Source organism: Pleurodeles waltl, chromosome 4_1, assembly GCF_031143425.1.
Source record: "Pleurodeles waltl isolate 20211129_DDA chromosome 4_1, aPleWal1.hap1.20221129, whole genome shotgun sequence".
In the NCBI taxonomy this organism is placed as follows: Eukaryota; Metazoa; Chordata; class Amphibia; order Caudata; family Salamandridae; genus Pleurodeles; species Pleurodeles waltl.
This window is the reverse complement of record NC_090442.1, coordinates 280,586,095-280,605,966: the sequence shown is the minus strand read 5'-3', so window position 1 is coordinate 280,605,966 and position 19,872 is coordinate 280,586,095. Positions and strand designations below refer to the sequence as shown.

Here is a 19,872-nt window from a genome sequence, read left to right as displayed (position 1 = left end):
TATTTCTCACTCTCTTTATGGCCTTTGTGCCATTTCTCTAGCTGGTTGTGACCTTTGTACTGTTTTTCTCTGTCTCTTGGCGACCTCTGTTCTGTCTTTAAAATATAAATCACAGCAAATGTCACCCTAGGCGGAACCCTGCTCTACCAACTACCAGTTCCCCCAAGCCATCTTCACGAGCAACATTGCAGACTTCGTTGTCCTACTAGACTTCAACTTCAGCACTTTCATCCACCTATGAGACCTCAATTTCCACCTAGAAGACCAGACTCACCCATCAGAGAAACCAGGGACCCACCCAACGAACCACTGATCCTACCCACACAGCCGGACACATCCAAGACCCAGTCTCGAAATCCTTCAACAACATCAGGGTCACCACATACAGGCCCATCACCTGGACTGACCACGCCATAGCCAGTTTCACAATCAACATCCACCAATGCAGAAGAACCCTAACAGCAGGCCCAGCATGCAGACACTGGAAAAAACCTAGCTAAAACAGATTAGGCTTCCACTCTCCAAGTGAAAAAAAAACAGAACTCACAGGCCACTTAGCATGCAACATCAAAACCTTAATCAAGCAGATCACCAACTGTGGCAACCTACTGGTCCCCCACATGAAAAACCACAGAGCCAAATCAAGAATACAAACCAGCTGGTACACAGAAGACCTTAGGATGACAAAGCAACACTGCAGACTGTTGGAATAGAAATGTAGAACCAGCCAAAAAGAAGCAGAAAAAATACCTTGAAAGCTGCCCAGAGGAAGCATCAAAAGCTAATCTGGGAAACCAAGAGGAAGGCCCTAGCTTAATGAATAAACATCAGCCTCAGCAGAAGCAGCAAATAAATCTTCACTATTGTCAAATATTTCAGCATACCCACAGCAGCCACTTGCAACATTACCCCATTGCAAGACCTGTATAAAGACCTATGTTACAAACGGGGTCTCTAGTTGGCAGAGGTATACACCCTGTCCAAAGAGGGACCACAATCCTAGGCAGGGTAAATCACACACAATCCAAATTAGCTTGGCACTGATCAGTCAGGCTTAACTTAGAAGGCAATGTGTAAAGTATTTGTGCAATAAATCATGCAATCACTCAGTGAAAACACTACAATAATACATCACACAGGTTTAGAAAAATATAAGATATTTATCTGAGTAAATTCGGGTCAAAACTATCAAGATTTGATAGGCACCAGGTGAAACATCACTCTTGCAATGATTATAAGAGTCTTAAGTCTCTTGTGTGCACAAAGTACCTGGTATGCGAAGGAGATGCATGGTAAAAGGAAAGTGTGCATCAGATTTCCTGATGCCCACAGACAATGCGTCGATTCTTCACACTCTGCAAGGGTTTTGTGTCGGTTTCCGGCATGCAGTCTTGGATTCTCACTGCGGTGCGGGGCCTTTTGAAGCCCAGGGACAATGTGTAGAAATCCTGGGCATGCGGGATGAAGTCACAGGTGTTGCGTTGATCCGGTATGGCGATGCCTCAGATCTTCTTTTGCATGACAGGCGCTGTGTCGATCCTTCATGCAGGAAGTCATGCGTCGTCGTTCCGGCTCGGCGATGCGTCAATCTGGTATGGCTGTGCATCAAAGATCCAGTTGCCACGCAGGCTCTGCGTTGATTTTCCACTCGGGGAGCCAGGCTGTGTCGTTCTTGTTCGGCGATGCAGCGATTCTTTCACCACAGGGCAGGCTGTGCGTCAATTCCGGTAGGCTGTGCATCGCTTTTCGCTGCACAAGGAGTTTCCTTGAAGAGTAGAAGTCTTTTTGGACCTGAGACTTCAGAAACAGTAGGAAAGGTCAATCCAAGCCCTTAGAGAGCACTTCTCAGCAGAGCCAGATGCCAGCAAGGCAGCAGGGCAACAGCAAGGCAGCAGTCCTTCACAACAAAGCAGTCCAGGTGAGTTGTTTGGGCAGCCAGGCAGCTCTTCTTGGTAGGTTGCAGGACCTGGTTCAGAGTGTCTGTCCCAAGAAGTGTCTGAGTTGGTGGGGTCAGGGACCCAGTTAATATACCCCAAAGTCCCTTTGAAGTAGGGTAGACTTTGAAGAGTGGTTTTGAAGTGCACAAGGTCCCCTTTCAGTACAGGTCTGTGTGCCGAGGTCCCAAGCAGGGGGTTTGGCAGTCCATTGTGTGAGGGCAGACCACTGGCCCTTGAAATGTGTCAGGCCCCTCCACCCTTCCAGCCCAGGAAGACCCATTCAGTATGCAGATGAGTGCAGGTGTGACTGAGTATCCTGTGTCCAGCCCAGCCCAGACATGGACAAGTTGTAAGGCACAAGTGCAGAGAAATGCTCACTCTCTAAAGGTGGCATTTCTAAAACAGTAATATCAAATCCAACCTCACCAGTAAGCAGGATTCTGTATTACCATTCTGGCCATACTAAACATGACCTGTGTATCCCTTTCTGATCAGAATCTAACGCTCAAACAGTATATGAGGGTAGCCCTAATGTTAGCCCATGAAAGGAGCCATGTTCACAGTAGTGGAAAACGATTTTAGGGTTTTGTCTCTACCAGGACATATAAAACACATAGGTATATGTCCTGCCTTTTACCTACAAGGCACCCTGCCCTATGGGATACCTAGGGCCTACCTTAGGGGTGACATATGTGTAGAAAAGGGGAGTTTAAGGCTTGGCAAGTACTTTTAAATGTCAAGTCGAAGTGGCAGTGAAACTGTACACACAGGCCTTGCAATGCCAGGCCTGAGACATGGTTAGGGGGCTACTTCTGTGGGTGGCACAATCCATGCTGCAGGCCCACTAGTAGCATTTCATTTATGGGCTCTGGCACATGCAGTGCATTTACTAGAGACTTAGAAGTAAATTAAATATGCCAATTGGGTATGACCCAATGTTACCATGTTTTAGGGCGAGAGCATACACAGTTTAGCACTGATTAGCAGTTGTAAAGTGCGCAGAGTCCTAAAGCCAGCAAAAATGAGGTCAGATAAAGAGAAGGAGGAAGGCAAAAAGTTTGGGGGTGACCCTGCAGAGAGGCCATTTCCAACAAACTCTCATACTTTTTCATTAGCAAGATCACAACCATATACAGTAACTTCATCTCACAACCATTGAACCTCACCAGAAACCTCCACATGATAAAGGGAAATAACACAATTGCCACATGGGACACGATCAGCACAGGGGAAACCACAGCTTTCCACAACCCATCAGACCCCTGACTCATTATGCCTTTGACAAAGGAGTGGCCCTCATCAGCGACTGCCTAAAGCTGAAAACGGACAAGATTGAAGTTGTGGTCTTCTGGAAAGACACCCTGCCACTCGCCATTGGTTCTCCACCTGATGACCTATTGACCTTGGACCTGCCCCATCACCCAGTTCATACATAAGAAACCTCAGAATCGTTATAGACAACAAACTGGACATAGCTGTCCAAGTCAAAGCAGTTGCCTTCTCTTGATTCAAACCCTGAGGATGCTGAAGAAAATGTTCGAGTGACTACCGGACAGCACTAGGAAAACAATCACCCAAGCCATGATTACTAGCAGGCTGGACTATGGTAACTTCATGTATGCAGGAAATACTAACCAGCTCACAAGAAGACCTCAGATCATCCAAAATGCAGCCGTCAAACTAGTCCCCAACCTACCATGCCAAGTCCACATCACACCACACCTCTAGGAACTCAGATGTCTGCTGATGCAGAAGCGCAGACACTTGTCACTCCTCATCCAAACCTCATCGAAACCCACAAAATACTCCACAACACTGTCGTTCCTTACCTGAGCAGCCACATTCATCTCCACCAACCTTCCAGAAACCTCAGCTCTGCCAGAGTCTCACTAGCATACATACTTCTCATACTCTCATGACCTGGAACGACCTCCCACAATGAATCAAAGCCTCCTCCGCTCTTCTTGACTTTCTCAAGAAGTCGTAGACCTGTTTTTTTGAGTAAACACACCTGGCTGGCCCCACAAACTGGCTACACTTCCATGTAATTAGCATGCTATAAAAACACAGATAACATAACATCTGTCACTGTGTGGCCCTGGTGCAAATGACACAAATGATGCAATTAATATTGCATATGACAATGACCACAGTGAGAAACTCGATTTTCCATATAGAAATAGTATAGCGAGGGAGAGATAAGCAGATGTCCTCGAAGAGATTGAGAAAAAAGAACTGCCTAGACACAATGGGCCAGATGTACATAGATGCAATTTTGCATTTCCTAAATAGCGACTTATGGAAATCCCTATTTAGTAAATGTAAAATGTAATGTATCAAGATACTTATTTCCTAATTGCAATTCCTACAAAGTAGGAATCGCTATTAGGAAATCGCAAATAAGCAATATCATGCCATTTGTGACAATGGGACGGTTTTGCATTTCCAAAATAGCGATTTCCTACTAGAAAATCGCTATTTTGAAAATGCAAAACCAAGGATGGCAATGAGCAAAAGGGCCCTCCGTAATGGACTCTAAAACAGTAGTACATATGTAGAGCAAACAAATGCCCTACGGGCATGTATGTTCTCTATTGCACTTTAAAACAATCATTTGCAATGCAACGAGTCTCGCGTTTGCTCGTGTTAGAGCTAAAAGCATTGTAAACTCCTAACCGGACTTTTCTTGCCACATAAACCATGTACGTAACCGGAAAAAGTGCAATTAACTGTGTAACAGGGTCGATATTATGCAAAGCGTTCGACTTCTGCCAAGCGAGATCGCGCTGCGAAAATAGAGAATAAGTAGTCCACGAACCGGACGGAAAACAGCGAGCCTCATATGTTTTCTGTACTTGGTCGATGCGCTTGAGGAGAGCTAACCACCGTAAAAGGTATGACGTATGCGTGCCTTTCACTAATGAAATCAAGCAGATTCTAACCGACAAGCCCACGAATCAATGAAAGACACTGACGTGGCGTGGATGGGGCTCTGAGCCCTTTTTAATTCCTGAAGCGTCTCGCTAGCTAAACGCATGCGACGCAGGCTCGACCCTAAAAAAGCATCTTTGGGTGCTTTTTTATTGCACATGGTTACCAACGACTTGAAGTTGATGGTAATTGCATTTCCTAAATGCCCAATTCGCATTTAGGAAATGCTTTGTAGATCTGAATAGGAATAGCAAATAGGTGATCCCTATTGCGATTTCCTATTCAGAGGATCCCAAATTGCAATTTCTACTGGGTGGAAATCGCAATTTGCGATTCCCTAAAGGACTATGTACATCTGAAAATACCATTTTGCATTTCGTAATGGCCCGAAATAGTGATCTGAACAATTAAGAATTGCAAAATGGCTTTGTACATCTGGCCCAATGTCGCCACATACAATATTTAAAAACTGAAGTTCATGCTCAGAAGGAACTGCAGAGACAAGTACTGGGTGCAAAGACTTGGCCTATGTCCAGAGCTGGCTGTGCCTAGCCCTTCCCCTGGGTGGAGGGCTCTGTAGGGAGTGAGTCTTACAGCCACACCCTATGCCCAGAGGTAATGGGACAGGGCAGAAGTCGATGAACAGTGGGCACCCATGGGAGAAGGGTCAGTGGGAACCGACACTGCAGCCAAGCTGTGTACGAAAGGGGTTAAACCGTTTGAACACATCAACCCTACATGTTATCTGTTCTGTATGAAAATCTACAAAATAAAACAGATGGTACAAAGTCACAGCAAAAAATAATGACAGCTAAATTGGAAAACATATCAGAGTACCGTGCCCTGCATACAGCACAGTGTAAGGAGCAGGAAACGAACCTTGGTGAAGTTCTCTCAGTTGCCGGTAGTAAGATACTTTTCCGTTTAAGACTTTCAAGCTTTTTGTTCCACACTTCCAACTCCTCTATTCTCGTTTCGAGGTTGTTGGTTAGTTTACAGAGCTGTTTCACTGCGCCCACATTCTCCATAAAAATGTGATCCTAAGGAAGAAACACAAAGTTCATTACCAAAAGGTTAAAACGGAAGAACATTTAGCCACGGCTACGAATAGGCATCGGCATAGTAGAACTGCAGTCTCCTTCCCAGCGGCTGAATACAGACTTTTATTCACACATTTCAGTGAAATGATTATTTTTGACGTTATGATATTCTGGCTAGCAAACGCTGATAGGACTGCCAAGTGCATCCGTCAAAATTATCCATAAATTTGACATCTGTCAACTTAAAATATCTAAAAATGCCTAACCCTTAAGATCGTAACACACGCACTGTGGGGCGGGGTACCAATGCAGCAGTAAACACTGTTCCCAGTTATCTTGTCAGCCTGAATAACTCTCATAGGAAGAAGTGCAAGACACGGGATTTGTCTTGAAAAAGAGGGACATATAGATCAACAAATGCACAATACATGTATTTTCTTCTATTTTCTTCTAATACTTCCATTTTGCATGATCTTTACTAGTCGTGGCTCGTGGTTATTTAACCACTCTAGTGCGTGGCAGGGGGTAGGAGGGAGAGTGGGGAAGTATAATAATAATTTGTTTTTAAAATAGTAAATAATAAAAAACTTACCTGCCTCACTGCTGCCGCACCGCCATTCCTCTTTCCCTCATCACTCCAGGCACAGGCTCCGCAGCCTGCGCTACGGCCATTCATGACGCTGTTCAGAGCAGCGTTAGGATTGGCTAGATGCTCCCAGGCAGACTGGGAGCCTGTGACTGCTCTCCAGCCCGGCAACACAGTGCCCGGGCTGGAGAGCGCACAGTGCGCATGTGTGTTTGGCCGGCCAAACACCAATGAGCACTGAGGGGTGTGCCCAGTGCACTCCCCTTGTCCCCGTCATACTCCATGGCCCCGCCCCTTTAACAACCAAACGATAATAAATATAGTTTATTATCGTTTGGTTGTTAAAGGTTTGCAGCAGCTTCTTCTGGCGCGGGGGGGGAGGGATGCCATAGCAGGAGAGCCGCAGCTGATTTTTACATTTATTCTGTTGTTTTCGACAAGCAATGTGAATTGATGAACTGCGTCCTGCAAAGGAACTTTTTGCTCTAAAAAACCTTAATTTCTATAACATGTGAAATGTAGAGAAAGGTCAGCACCTACACCTCGCACAATTCAAAAACGTACAAAGAATAATTAACAGAAATTAATAAACAAATAGCATAAACAAATATAACTCATTATATGTTTCTGATAAGACTTAGAATGCAAGTGATAATCCAAAAATATACTCTCTATGAATCCTGGTTTTCTTTTACTCTGGTATTTCTTTGATAAGACACAACCCGTCCTTACTTTCAAATACTGTTTGAGTTGGAAATGCTTGCAAATTGTTGCACTGTAATCTACCGGGAAACGTCCTTTATACTGCATTGCTTCATTGTTTTACTTACACTATTCCCTTTCAGTCATCCCATATGATTTTGTACACTAGGCCATGGAATATGCTACTTTCAATTGTGGAACATATCTGTGAACTGGTTTCATTTTCTGCTCTTCTCTTAGTAGTTGTTAAGTCCTACTCTACGGTTTGTTAAAGACATCTTGGGGACATTCAGAAAGCTGACCTAGAAATGCATTCTGCCCGTTGCTTGCCATTGGCTTTGTAACTCACATTTTCTTGATTTCCATTAGTTGGCTTTGTTTGTTTTAGGCTGTCCAGCTTGAGTTTGTATCTTCCCTAACCTAAACCTCATTTACAGTATCCTTCTGAGTGCTCTCTTTCTGTACACAGACCTGTAAGTCTTGTCCTTATCTCTTCATATTTGCTGTGAATTCAAAGACTGAGGTCAAATGTGAGATGCTGTCTTCTGAGGGAGGTTATTTACTTTTCTTTCTCTGACTTCAAAGTGAAAGGATTTATGTGACAATCCTGCTGGACACTAGGGGTAGGAAAGAGTTTTTTTTTTCTAGCACACAACAACATTTAAAGGAACTGTGTAAGTTTTTCAGAATATATCAGAATTAGGAAAATAAAATTAAGCACATTTTTGTCAATTCTGAAGTGTGTTGGAAACAAATATTTCAATGTGATTAAAAAAAATCTTTGCACTAGGTGATGACGTTTCCACACATTTTTGTCTGTGAGCTGTTTAGTTTTATTAGTAAAACTGTATGTCTGTGCAAATGTAACAGTCATTTCAATTGATAATGTGTTGTCTGTAATGGCACATCATGATTACTCCATTCTCCGCCACTCCACATCACTGCACTCTACTCTTCACCACTTTACTTTAAACCCATCCATGCCACTGCACTCTGCACCACTCCATTCTATGCCACTGCACTCTACGCCACTTCATGCTACGCCTCTCTACTCTGCCCTGTACCACCCCACTCTATGGCAATGCACTCTTCACTACTCTACTCTACTCTACACTACTTCACTCTTCGCCACTGCACTCTACACCACTCTAGTCTTGGCCACACCAACCTACTCTGCACAGTTTCACTCTATGCCACTGTACTCTATGCCTCTCTGCAACACTGCACTCTAAGTGACTGCACTTTACTCTGTAACACTAAACCCTATGCCCGCACTCTACACCAATCCACTTTATGCCACTCTAATGTACTCTGCACCACTGCACTCTATGCCACTGCATGCCTCTATACTCTATGCCATTCTATGCAACTGCACTCTACCCTGCACTACTCCACTCTACGCAACTTCACTCTACTCTGAAACAATCAATCAATAAATCAGAAAATTTGTAAAGCGTGCTACGTACCGTGAGGGTTTCTAGGCGCTGGGGGGTGCTGCTACTGCTCGAAGAGCCATGTCTTGAGGAGTTTTCTGAAGGAAAGAAGGTCCTGGGTCTGTCGTAGACCTGACGGGAGGGTGTTCCAGGTCTTGGCGGCGAGTTACGAGTATGATCTGCCGCCGGAAGATTTGCGCCATATGCGGGGGATGGAGGCGAGGGTGAGGTTTGCGGAGCGGAGATGCCGGGTGGGGGTGTAGAAGCTGAGTCTGTTGTTCAGGTATGTTGGTCCGGTGTTGTGGAGTGCCTTGTGTGCATGGGTGAGGAGCTTGAAAGTGATCCTCTTGTTGACGGGGAGCCAGTGAAGGGCTCTTAGGTGGGGGGTGATGTGGCAGTCGCGAAGGATGTTGAGGATGAGTCGGGCGGGGGCGTTGTGGATGCTTTGGAGGCGTTGTAGGAGTTTGGATGGGATACCGGTGTAGAGGGCGTTGCCGTAGTCGAGTCTGCTGCTAACGAGGGCCTGGGTTACTGTTTTTCTTGTTTATGTTGGGATCCATTTGTAAACTCTGCAAAGCATGCAGAGGGTGTTGTAGCAGGAGGAGGAGATGGCGCTGACCTGCTTTGACATGGAGAGTGAGGAGTCGAGGGTGAAGCCGGGGTTTCATGCGCTGTCGGTGGGTGTCGGTGGGGGACCCAGCGTGGTCGGCCACCATGAGTTGTCCCAGGCGGAGGGGGTGTGCCCAAGGATGAGGACCTATGTTTTGTCTGAGTTCAGTTTTAGCCGGCTGTCTCTCATCCAGTTAGCGATGGCTTTTAGTCCCTCGTGGAGGTTGGTTTTGGCGGTGTGCGGGTCCTTGGTGAGGGAGAGGATGAGTTGGGTGTCGTCGGCGTAGGAGATGACGTTGAGGTTGTGCTGACGGGCCACTTGTGCCAGGGGGGCCATGTAGATGTTGAACAGTGTCGGGCTGAGGGATGAGCCCTGGGGTACGCCGCAGATGATGTTGAAGGCTTTGGATTGGTACGGGGGAGGCGAACTCTTTGGGTTCTGCCGGCGAGGAAGGATGCAGTCCATTCGAGGGCCTGGTCCTGGATTCCTGCTGCGTGGAGGCGGGATTTTAGGGTGTGTTGACAGACGATGTCAAAGGCGGCTGATAGGTCTAGGAGGATGAAGGCTGATGTTTCTCCATTGTCGAGGTGGCTTCTGATGTCGTCTGTGGCGGCGAGGAGGGCGGTTTCGGTGCTGTGGTTGCGTCTCAAGCCGGACTGGCAGGGGTGGAGGATGTTGTTGTCTTCAAGGTACCGAGTGAGCTGAGAGTTGACGACTTTCTCATTGACCTTTGCCGGAAAGGGAGCAGAGAGATGAGCCGGAAGTTTTTCAGGTCCTTGGGGTCCGCCTTTGGTTTCTTGAGAAGGGAGTTGATTTCGGCGTGTTTCCAGCTTTCCGGGAATCTTGCAGTTTCGAAGGAGATGTTGATGGCTTTCCGTAGGTGTGGTGCGATGGCTGCTGCTTTGTTAAAGATGTGGTGTGGGCAGGGGTCTGATGGTGATCCGGAGTGGATGGAGTTCATGGTCTTGCGGGTTTCATCATCGCTGATGCTGGTCCAAGAGGTCAGTCGGCTGGAGCGGGTGGAGTTCGTGGTGGGTGGGGTAGGAGCGTTCGGAGTGTGAGGGGAGTTGAAGATGTTGTGGAAGTCCGTGATTTTTTGGTGGAAGGCGGTTGCTAGGTCGTCGCACAGTTCTTGGGAGGGGGTGATGTCATTGACGGTGGCGTTTGGGTTGGAGAGTTCTTTTACAATGCTGAAAAGTTCTTTGCAGTCGTGGGTGTTGTTTTCTAGGCGGGTTTTGAAGGAGGATCTTTTTGCTAGCCTGATAAGTTGGTGGTGTTTACGTGTAGCATCCTTGAGTGCCGTGTGGTTGTCTGGAGTGCGTTCGAGTAGCCATATTTGCTTGAGTTTTCGGCAGTTGCGTTTGGAGGTCGTCAGTGAACCAGGTGGCTTTTTTGTTGATGTGGTTGATGTGATCTACGCTCTGCCACTGCATTTTACACCACTCTACTCCACTCTGCTCCATTCTATGCCACTGCACTCTACGCTACTCTTAACCATTGCACTCTAAGCCAATGCACTCTATTACTGCACTCTACTCTGCATCACTGTAGCCTATGCCACTGCACTCTATGCCACTCTACAGTGCATTAATCCAGTGTACACCACTGCACTCTATGCCGATGCACTCTATCGCACTATACTCTACTCTGCACCACTCTATGACACTCAACTCTACTCTGCACTCTACACTACTGCACTCCATGCCACTCGACTCTACCCTCCACCACTGCCCTCTGCATCACCCAACTCCATGCCACTCCACACAACTCTACGCCACTGCACTGTACTTCAGTGCACTCTACTCTCCCACTGTGTCTTGCACTCTACTCAATGCCACTCTACTCTGCACCACTCTATTCTTCATCACTCTACTCTTTGCCACTCAGATCTATGCCACTACATTCCACAATGCTGAATTCAATGCCACTATACTCTGCAATACTCTACACCAGTCCACTCTACTGTATGCCACTCCAGTGTATGCCACTCTACGCGACTCCATACTAAGCAACTACAATACATGACACACTCTGCCACTCCACTCTACAGCACTCTACTTCACTCTTCACCATTCCCTCTCTACGACACTCCATGCCACTCTTCTCTACGCTATTCACATTTAGCCATGCTGAATAATACATCTTAGAAAGGCGAGACCTACTGGCTTTGCCAATGCATGTTCTCCTTGATGCTGCCAGCAACTGGCGTTCCACTTTTCATTTCTTTTTGTTTCTGAGGTCCCTCCACCTCCCCCACACCCCCAGGTTTCCTTTCTCATTCTGCAATTCAAAAAGTTCTTGTCCATCTTTTAAAGATTTCCACTGTGTCTTGCCACTTGATGCCAGCCCCTCTCATGAAAAATACAGTCACATGGACCAATTCACAGTATTACGTAACACCAAAGTTCAGTTTACAAAGTAATCTGCAAATGAAAGCTCCCCTTTCAGGCATGGTGAGATGTTTCCCTGTAAATTGGATTTGTCCATATTGTAATTCTTTCACTAATGGCCAGCACCATTCTGCTCTTCATTGTAAACTGGTTCTCCTTCTTTAGAAGTTTTCATTTCATTCACCTCTACCTGCTACAAAGTGCACAGACGATACATAAGTTATTCTAAAACTCAGCCCTCTGCCAATGCCTTCAAGTAGTAGACCATTTGGTCCTACAGTACCATCTGACATTCAACTCCTGTAAAACTGAAATTCTCACCTGTTTTTCATGGTACAATTGTGGCCCTAGCACAGCCTGATCTCAGGATATTGTTCCGTCTCCAATCACCGCAGACTGAAGTGAAGGATTTAGGTGCCTTATGGATTCCAAACTCTCCCCTGAACACCTAGTTCAACCCAGTTAGCAAAGGCACAGCCTATACCATGATAGTATTACTATCTTTCTGCAGCTAGGCTTTCCTTTTAGGGCCCAGACCATGATAGCCCTAGTGCTGTCCTTTTTTGGCAATAACAATGTGTTTTACACAAGAGGCCTTAAGCATCTAATCTGTAGACTGTAATGAATTTGAACTGCTCTGCCAAACAAGTTATAAACCAAAGCAAGTGCAGCTGTATTACATCAATCCTTCTTGCCCTGCACTGGCTATCAGCTCCAAGGGTAATGTCCTTCAAAGTATTCTACATGGCGCACTGGTCAGTTCATGACAGAGGACCAATCTTCCTTCATTCCAAACTCAGAATATACTGCCAAAGAAATAACCTCAGATAAAGAACGGTCTGCTTTGATTATTCACTCATTCAAAAAAGCCTGCACTTGCACTTGTAGAGACAACAAAGCTGTAGCTTCCTAAGGGCATGAATAAGGCTAATCACCAGCCATGTAGAATTCCAATGGCATTAAAGACCTGGCTGTTCTCTCAAACATTATGCATCAGTCGTGGGTTACAAGACATACTGTTCCATATATGCAAACTGAGTTACTATCACTCTTCTTTTACCGGGACACGTAAGCACTGCTACAAGCTGCTTTGACAATATTGGGTCACACCTACAAACGCGGCATGAAACATACTACTCTCAGAATATACTTTAAGCCAGCACTATACCAGACATGAATAAAACACTGGGTAGCTACTTATTCAACCACCCAGAAGGAGTTTCGATGCTTCCTTTTGGGTAGTAGGGAAGCTGTTTAGGCATGCTAAAACAGAATATAAAGATGGAGTTTCTGTTAAGCAAGTCCACCACAAGGGGTGGACATTCATTACTGGCTGGGTTTACTAGCAAAGGTTGGAGCTTGAAAGTTTGTAGGCAGTCTCCAGCCATGAATACACTGGGCTTACTCCTATCAATGGCAGACATGAAGGTGTGTTGGTAATCGCAGAAAGCACCCCACTAAAAGTTATGGAAGTTTAGTGGAAGGAGTTTTTCTACAGGGAGAAAATATTAATTCTCAAATGGAAATGAATTCTGTAGATTTTTTTTATATAGGAAATGTACACCTGTCACATTTCTGCACATTATAATAACTATGTAGTAATAGTCAGATTCACACAAGTACTCCTTGAATGTTTTCTGATTTTTAAAATAGTTAGTAATTTGCCCCAAACTAATGCGTAAGCCCACAACAATAAAAGTGTAAATCTCATCTAGTAACATACATTGCACTTGAATATTCTGCTTGTCTTTCTGCCAGACTTTCCCACTGAAGCATGTGTTAGGCAAGCCTCTGCTGAAAGAGTATGAAAACATAACTGTGAAACCCAAACACAAATGGGCATCAATATGATAACTGGCTCCCTTTCTTCTTTCAAGCTGCCTCTAGTTATGCATCTGAGGAAACTGAGCGCACAGATGAATTAGCACAATTATTCTTCACTATTACGATTTGAGGATATAAATACTGAGAATCTATCTATCTATATAAACATATCTATATATACATATATTTTTTTTTTTCACTGAAAAAGTCAAAGGTTAAAGGGACGTTATAGTTAGGAAAAATATTTAAAAAACAAAAATAGAAATTCACTTAAAAAAATAAAGGTTACAGGGACGTTATAGTTAGGTCCACATTTTAAACATACAAAACCATAGAAATTCACCAGTTATATTTAGAGTTACCTCAAGTAATTATAACTCGTGCCCTATGGTAACTATAACTCGCGCCCTTGCCATGCACAGTTTTTTCATTAAAAAATTTACTGCAAATATTACATTGATAGGATTAGTGATTTTATCAAAGATGTCATGAGTGCTATAATTTGTGGGGTAATTAGCAGTGCATGGCAAGGGTGCGAGTTATAGTTACCTTAGGGCACGAGTTATAGTTACTTTAGATAACTAACTATAATAGGTGAATTTCTATGGTTTTATACGAGTAAATTCAGAACGTAACTATAACGTCCCTGTAGCCTTTGTTTTTTTTCAGTGCATTTCTAAGGTTTTTTTTCATTCTATTTCCTAACTAGAACGTTCTGTAACCTTTGTTTTTTTCAGTGAATTTCTATGGTTTTATAAAATCTATTTCCTAACTATAACGTACCTGTTACCTTTGTTTTTTTCAGTGAATTTCTATGGTTTTATAAAATCTATTTCCTAACTGTAACGTACCTGTTACCTTTGTTTTTTTCAGTGAATTTCTATTTTATTTTACGTATAGTAATTTTCATTACTATACATTAATCCAACCACCGCCGCGCACAACCTTTGGCCATGTGTGGTGGCGGTTGACCACTGGATGCCAACCTAAGCACCCAACTATGCACAGCCTTCGCCCGTGCATAGCCAACCCCTCTAACTATTCAACCCTACTCTGCACACAGCCCTTTGGCCATGCACGGCGGTAGTTGGCCCCATCCTATCTCCCTGGGTGTGATAATAGGTTTAAGAGGGTGGATCTGGGGTGAGAGTGGCAGTGAAAGTCTTGTCTGGGTGTGGGAATAGGTGTAAGAGGGTGGATCTGGGGTGAGAGTGGCTGTGAGAGTATCTGTCTGGGTGTGAGAGTGTGCGCATCAGTGTCTTAGTGGGTGCTTTAGTGTCCACGCAGGTCTGTGAGTTGGTGCATTAGGGTGTGAATGGGGCTATGAGTGGCTGCTGGAGGGTCTGAGTGGGCCTGTGAGTGGATGCTTGAATGCCTGATTGGGTCTGTGAGTGGGTGCATAAAGGTCTGAGTGGGTATGTGCGTGGGACAAAGAGATTAAAAGAGAGAGAATGAGAGGGATAGTTTTTTAGGCTTTGATGGATGATATATTTAGAATTAGATATTTCTGCACAAATTTCAAATAAGTGTATTTGCCAATTAAAAACAGTAAGATAATATTTTAGTATGGCCCTTTAACATTAGTAGTTGAAAAAAAAATGAGGGAAACGAGTCCCGCTGGACTCAAACCCTCAAAGGCGACCTTCACAATGAGCTATTCCTTTTTTTGACAATTTTATTAACCATTTATGGGCTATCATGGACCGCGGGGGAGCACTCAAGGCCTCTCTCATGGTCCCATTGCTTCGGCAACCAAGGAGCTGCTTTAAGTAGCAGCTCCATGGCTGCTGAAGCAAACCTTTCATCTCTGTTCCCTGCATGCATACCTGCGTACAGGGGACAGATATGAAAGCTCCGTTTTTGACAGCGAGACCTGTTTGAAAGGTCCTGCTGTCAGAAACTGGAATGTTTGCTGTGGCTTGGCTGCGGCTTCAAAGCTGCAGACAAGCAAAAGCAAACAGCTTTGTCCTGGGGGTGGGCACCCCGGAACGTAGCAGGAACTGGCCCTCAGGGTGGTGGGAGTCCACAGGGCCATCAGTGGCTCCTCGAAGGGGCCTGTGTGGCCCCCCACCAATGTGGAAGAAGCCCCGGGGAGGCGGTGGTGCCCAGGGCTTGGGGGTCCTAAACGGACGCCCTTTCTATTTTTAACTATTTGCCCCAGGGAGGTGGTGGTCCCCAGGGCTGCAAGCAGGCCTGCGAATCCCACTGGCCCAAATTTCTGTAATGCCCCGGGGATGGCGGCCCACCGCTCATCTTTTAATAGATCACCCCAGGGAGGTGGTGGTCCCTGGGGCTGCGGGGCAGGCCTCCCCCACATTATAAAAGCATTTTGCCCCGGGGAGCGACGGTCCCTGGGGCTCGGGGAGCCGAGCGGCTCCTCGCATATATTTCAGGAATAGCCCTGGGGAGGTGGTGATCCCCGGGTCTGTGGGGTGGGGGCAAGGAGGCTCCCCCAATTAAAAAGAAAAGAGTGCCCCCAGGACCTGGCCCCATGGGTGCTTTTAAAAAAAAAAAGAAATTACAGTGGATTCCTGACCCCATCGTGATTCTGTGGTAAATATTTTCTTTTAAAAAACAAATGTATGCTTGGTGGGGGCGGGGTCCCTTTGGGACCCCAGCACCAGAGCTAAGGGGTCAGGTTGTTCATACCCTTGACCTTTTTGATTTTTTTCTTTTTTTCTGAGACTCGGCTCCTGCCAAGTCCCAAGACGGCTGCCAAAACTTCCTGGTTTGAAGTGTTGGCAGGCAATCAGGTCTGAGCAAGAGATCGGGAGGGGTCGCAAATCCTTGGCGTCCCTAGTTATACAAATTTGGATTTCCTTAAATTTCTCAAAAACTACTGAACCGATTTATACCAAATAACAAAAAGGACTATTTCTGGACCAAGAGCTACCTTTCTGCCAAATTTAGTGTAATTCCGTCCAGTGTTTTTTGCGCTATCGCTGTGAATTTTTTCCTATTGGAATTTAGATTGGAAACGCTCTGAATTTCACCCCGCTTTTTCTTGGCCCCCGCTTGATGGATCACTCTGGAACTTTCCAGACAGCAGCTCAGGTGACTGTCATATTATTTTTTTTTATTTTGTGAAGATTTGTCAAGCGGCGTCAAAGATATAGGCAAGCAAAAAACGACTTTTTCTATAGAAACTAGGTCCTAACTATAACTACCTAGTGGCGAACGCCACTATGCTATATATATATATATATATATATATACACACACACACACACAGACACACACATCAGAAATTAAAAGTCTATAATATCAGGGGTATAATTCAACATTCATATCATGATATCTGATATTAGACTAAAATAAAAATGAATTTGTGAGCCTTAACTAAAAACTGTCACACAGGATGTTATAAGTTTTAACCCTCAAACGAATTTCTTTTGAAAAGTATTTTTTCCATATTCCTTTATTCAAAATGTTTCAAACTTGTTAAAGTATTCTTAAAAATTCTCATTTTTATTTTTTATTTTTTAAGGTACTATAGCCAACGCATGTTTTTCGGCCCATCCCCTCTCTCAAGGCTTCCCTGCTGCACCCAAGTCGTTACTAAAAGCCATTACTGCTCCTCGTTAACTCTTCCCATCAGCCCCTGAGGATCCCGCACTCGCTGTTTCATGTGCACTGCAGCTGCCTGCACAACCTGGTTAAAATGACATTTTTTACCTGGACTTTAACATGCTTGAAACATTTTGAACAAAGGGATATGAAAAAGAAACTTTTCAAAAGAAGTTCTTGTGAGGGTATAAAATTATTGTAACCTCTTGTGGGGCTCTTTGAATCTAAAAAGGCCCTTGAGGAAAGGTGCTGGAGGTACAGGTGCCAGCCATTATTTCTTAATTTTCCCTATTGCAGTGGCAACTTAAATAAAAACTGCCGGGTAGACATAAATTTGGTGTTGCGGCCCAGTGGGAATTTGCATTGTCTGCCAGAACAAGTAAAGGTGGACTACCTGCTGCGGACTGCCGTAGGAAAATACTCATGTCACATTCCCCAGTATCAAAGCCCTTCGGCGCACGATAATGGATAGATCCCCTGAAGTAGCGTGGTGTCCAAGATGGAAGAATTCTGCAACCACATCAATATCCCCAAACATGAGACTGCAACCATATGAATATCCACAAACATAAAATTGCAATCTCATGAATATCCACAAACATGAGACCGCAACCACATGAATATCCACAAACATGAAACTGCAATCCAACGAAAATCCACAAACATGAAACTGTATGCAAAATACCTTGTCAACCATGAGGAAGTTTTCAATCGTTTCACCATTTCCACAGACGACAACTCCGGTGTTTCGCACCGCTTGAGGCAGCAGTTCCTTAACTTCTTGCGCTATTATGCCTGTTTTTAATTAAATACAAGGGATTGTCATTAAATTTTCATACTATTTGTAGTATAATTATTTTTTACAGTGAGTAAAGAATGGGCATTGATTCCACAAGCTGATCAAACTATTTTAGAACTTACAGGTGTTTGTCAAAATACCAAAGACAATAATATCAAGCTTCACAAATATCAACTTAAGAATGTTTTCTTATAACGTACTGTCACAGTAAGCATGTACAGGGAAGTGTAGATTCAATATTATCAACGCCACATGCACACACTTTGATGATATGTTGGTAGTTGATATAATGGTGTTGATATGGGTATGGGTTGATATTAAAAACTCAGCAGTTTGGGAGAAGACTCTTCCCGGCAGGGTAATATATACAGAGAATGAATCAGCCCTCCAATACCCTGCAGGTTGTTATTGTAATTGTAATTGTAAATTGTATTTATATACCCCTTGCTGCTCCTGATGAGGCATTGAAGCGCTTTGTGAAGACTAGCATGCTAAGTTAGAGGTAAGAAGCTAGCACAGTAGTAGAAAACGTTTTTTTTGTTTCCTTGTGGAATAGTTGTGGTAAGTGTGTTAACATATTGCTCATTGTGATCTCATGCAAGTACTGTATTGTTTTGAAAGGGATGATCTAATTCAAGTGGATTATAAAAGGGAAAACGCAAGTTGTTATTAGAAGTGATACACGTGTGCCTGTTAGCTGGATGAATGGGCTAAGGGGGTAAAGAGGTTCGAAAGGGTGATTGTGAGTCCATAGTAGTTGGAGAGGTTTAAAATGAGTCAAGAGAATGAATGTATGGGTAGAGGTTGAAAGGGATTTTGTTTTACATTTTTATTTCCCTCTGGAACTAAACATTAATATATAAAAAAACAATCACACATCTAAATATATAGCAATATGTATACCTACATACAGACATAAACACATTAAAATTATATAATTTTATGTATGAGGCATACACTTCCATTTGTATATACATGTATTAATATTTACACTGTTAATTGTTACACATACCTTCACTATAATCATATTTTCATATGTATAATATATAATATATGTGCTATCATAGACAAAGCACATCCCTAAGGTGGGTGGCCCAGTGGTGGGCAGTAAGGTTTGCTTCTGTCGTATCTGTTTCTATTTCTATTTCCTCACTGTCTCTCCCTGTTGTGCCCACTGTATTCTCTGTATTGTATTGTAATCACGTTGTCACTGTTATTCAATCTGTGCCCTGTGTCCTAGTATCTGTATCTGTTACCTAGTAGTCTCGTTATTTTGTCCTCTCTGTGTGCTTGTACCGCTTCTTGCTCTCGCCCCTTGCGCATCTCCTTCCTCCTCTGACCCCCCGCCCTCAATCCAGCGCCATCCGCCCACTTTCCTGACTTTTTTCTCCCAGCCTACACCCCCTGCCCTCCCACCTCCCCCTCCCCTCTAGCTACCTAGCGTTATTTTTTGCACCCCCCCTCCCTACTCGCCGCTCCCTTGCCCGTTTTCCCGCCGCTTCGGCCCCGCCCCCCTCCCGCCCCCAGCTCCTCCTCCCTCCCTCCACCCCCTCTTAATGCAGGTCGCTGCGCTGCGAGGGCGCGTTCTCTGACCTTATGGTCAGGACAGAACGCTCCCCCTGCCGCGCAGCGTACCCTGCAGGTGCTCTGTCCCTGACTGCCGCTGCTGCCCGTGTTCGAGGCCCTCCTCCACCCGCAGGCCCCCTGCCTGCGCCTCATCCCTGGTGGCCCAGTGGTGGGCAGTAAGGTTTGCTTCTGTTGTGTATGTTTCTGTTTCTGTTTCCTCACCGTCTTTCCCTGTTGTGCCCACTGTATTCTCTGTATTGTATGGTAATCACGTTGTCACTGTTATTCAATCTGTGCCCTGTGTCCTAGTATCTGTATCTGTATCTGTTACCTAGTAGTCTCGTTATTTTGTCCTCTCTGTGTGCTTGTACCGCTTCTTGCTCTCTCCCCTTGCGCGTCTCCCTCCTCCTCTGACCCCCCCGCCCTCAATCCAGCGCCATCCGCCCGCTTCCCTGACTTTTTTCTCCCAGCCTACACCCCCTGCCCT

The 19,872-nt window shown here is 44.8% G+C and overlaps 1 protein-coding gene across 2 annotated transcripts in view; it reads right to left on the bottom strand.

Annotated features, from left to right (window-relative positions):
• MYRFL (myelin regulatory factor like) overlaps nucleotides 1–19,872 on the bottom strand; it is a 689,165-nt gene that overhangs the window by 174,196 nt on the left and 495,097 nt on the right. For both annotated transcript variants that reach the window (XR_011202270.1, XM_069228327.1), the window contains exons 13-14: nucleotides 17,706–17,815; nucleotides 5,748–5,908 (exon numbers count right to left, since the gene is read on the bottom strand). Coding sequence is in view for 1 of the 2 variants with exons in the window: in XM_069228327.1 (XP_069084428.1) it covers nucleotides 5,748–5,908; nucleotides 17,706–17,815 (271 nt within the window). In the remaining variant the exon portion in view is untranslated. The remainder of the gene's footprint in view (nucleotides 1–5,747; nucleotides 5,909–17,705; nucleotides 17,816–19,872) is intronic.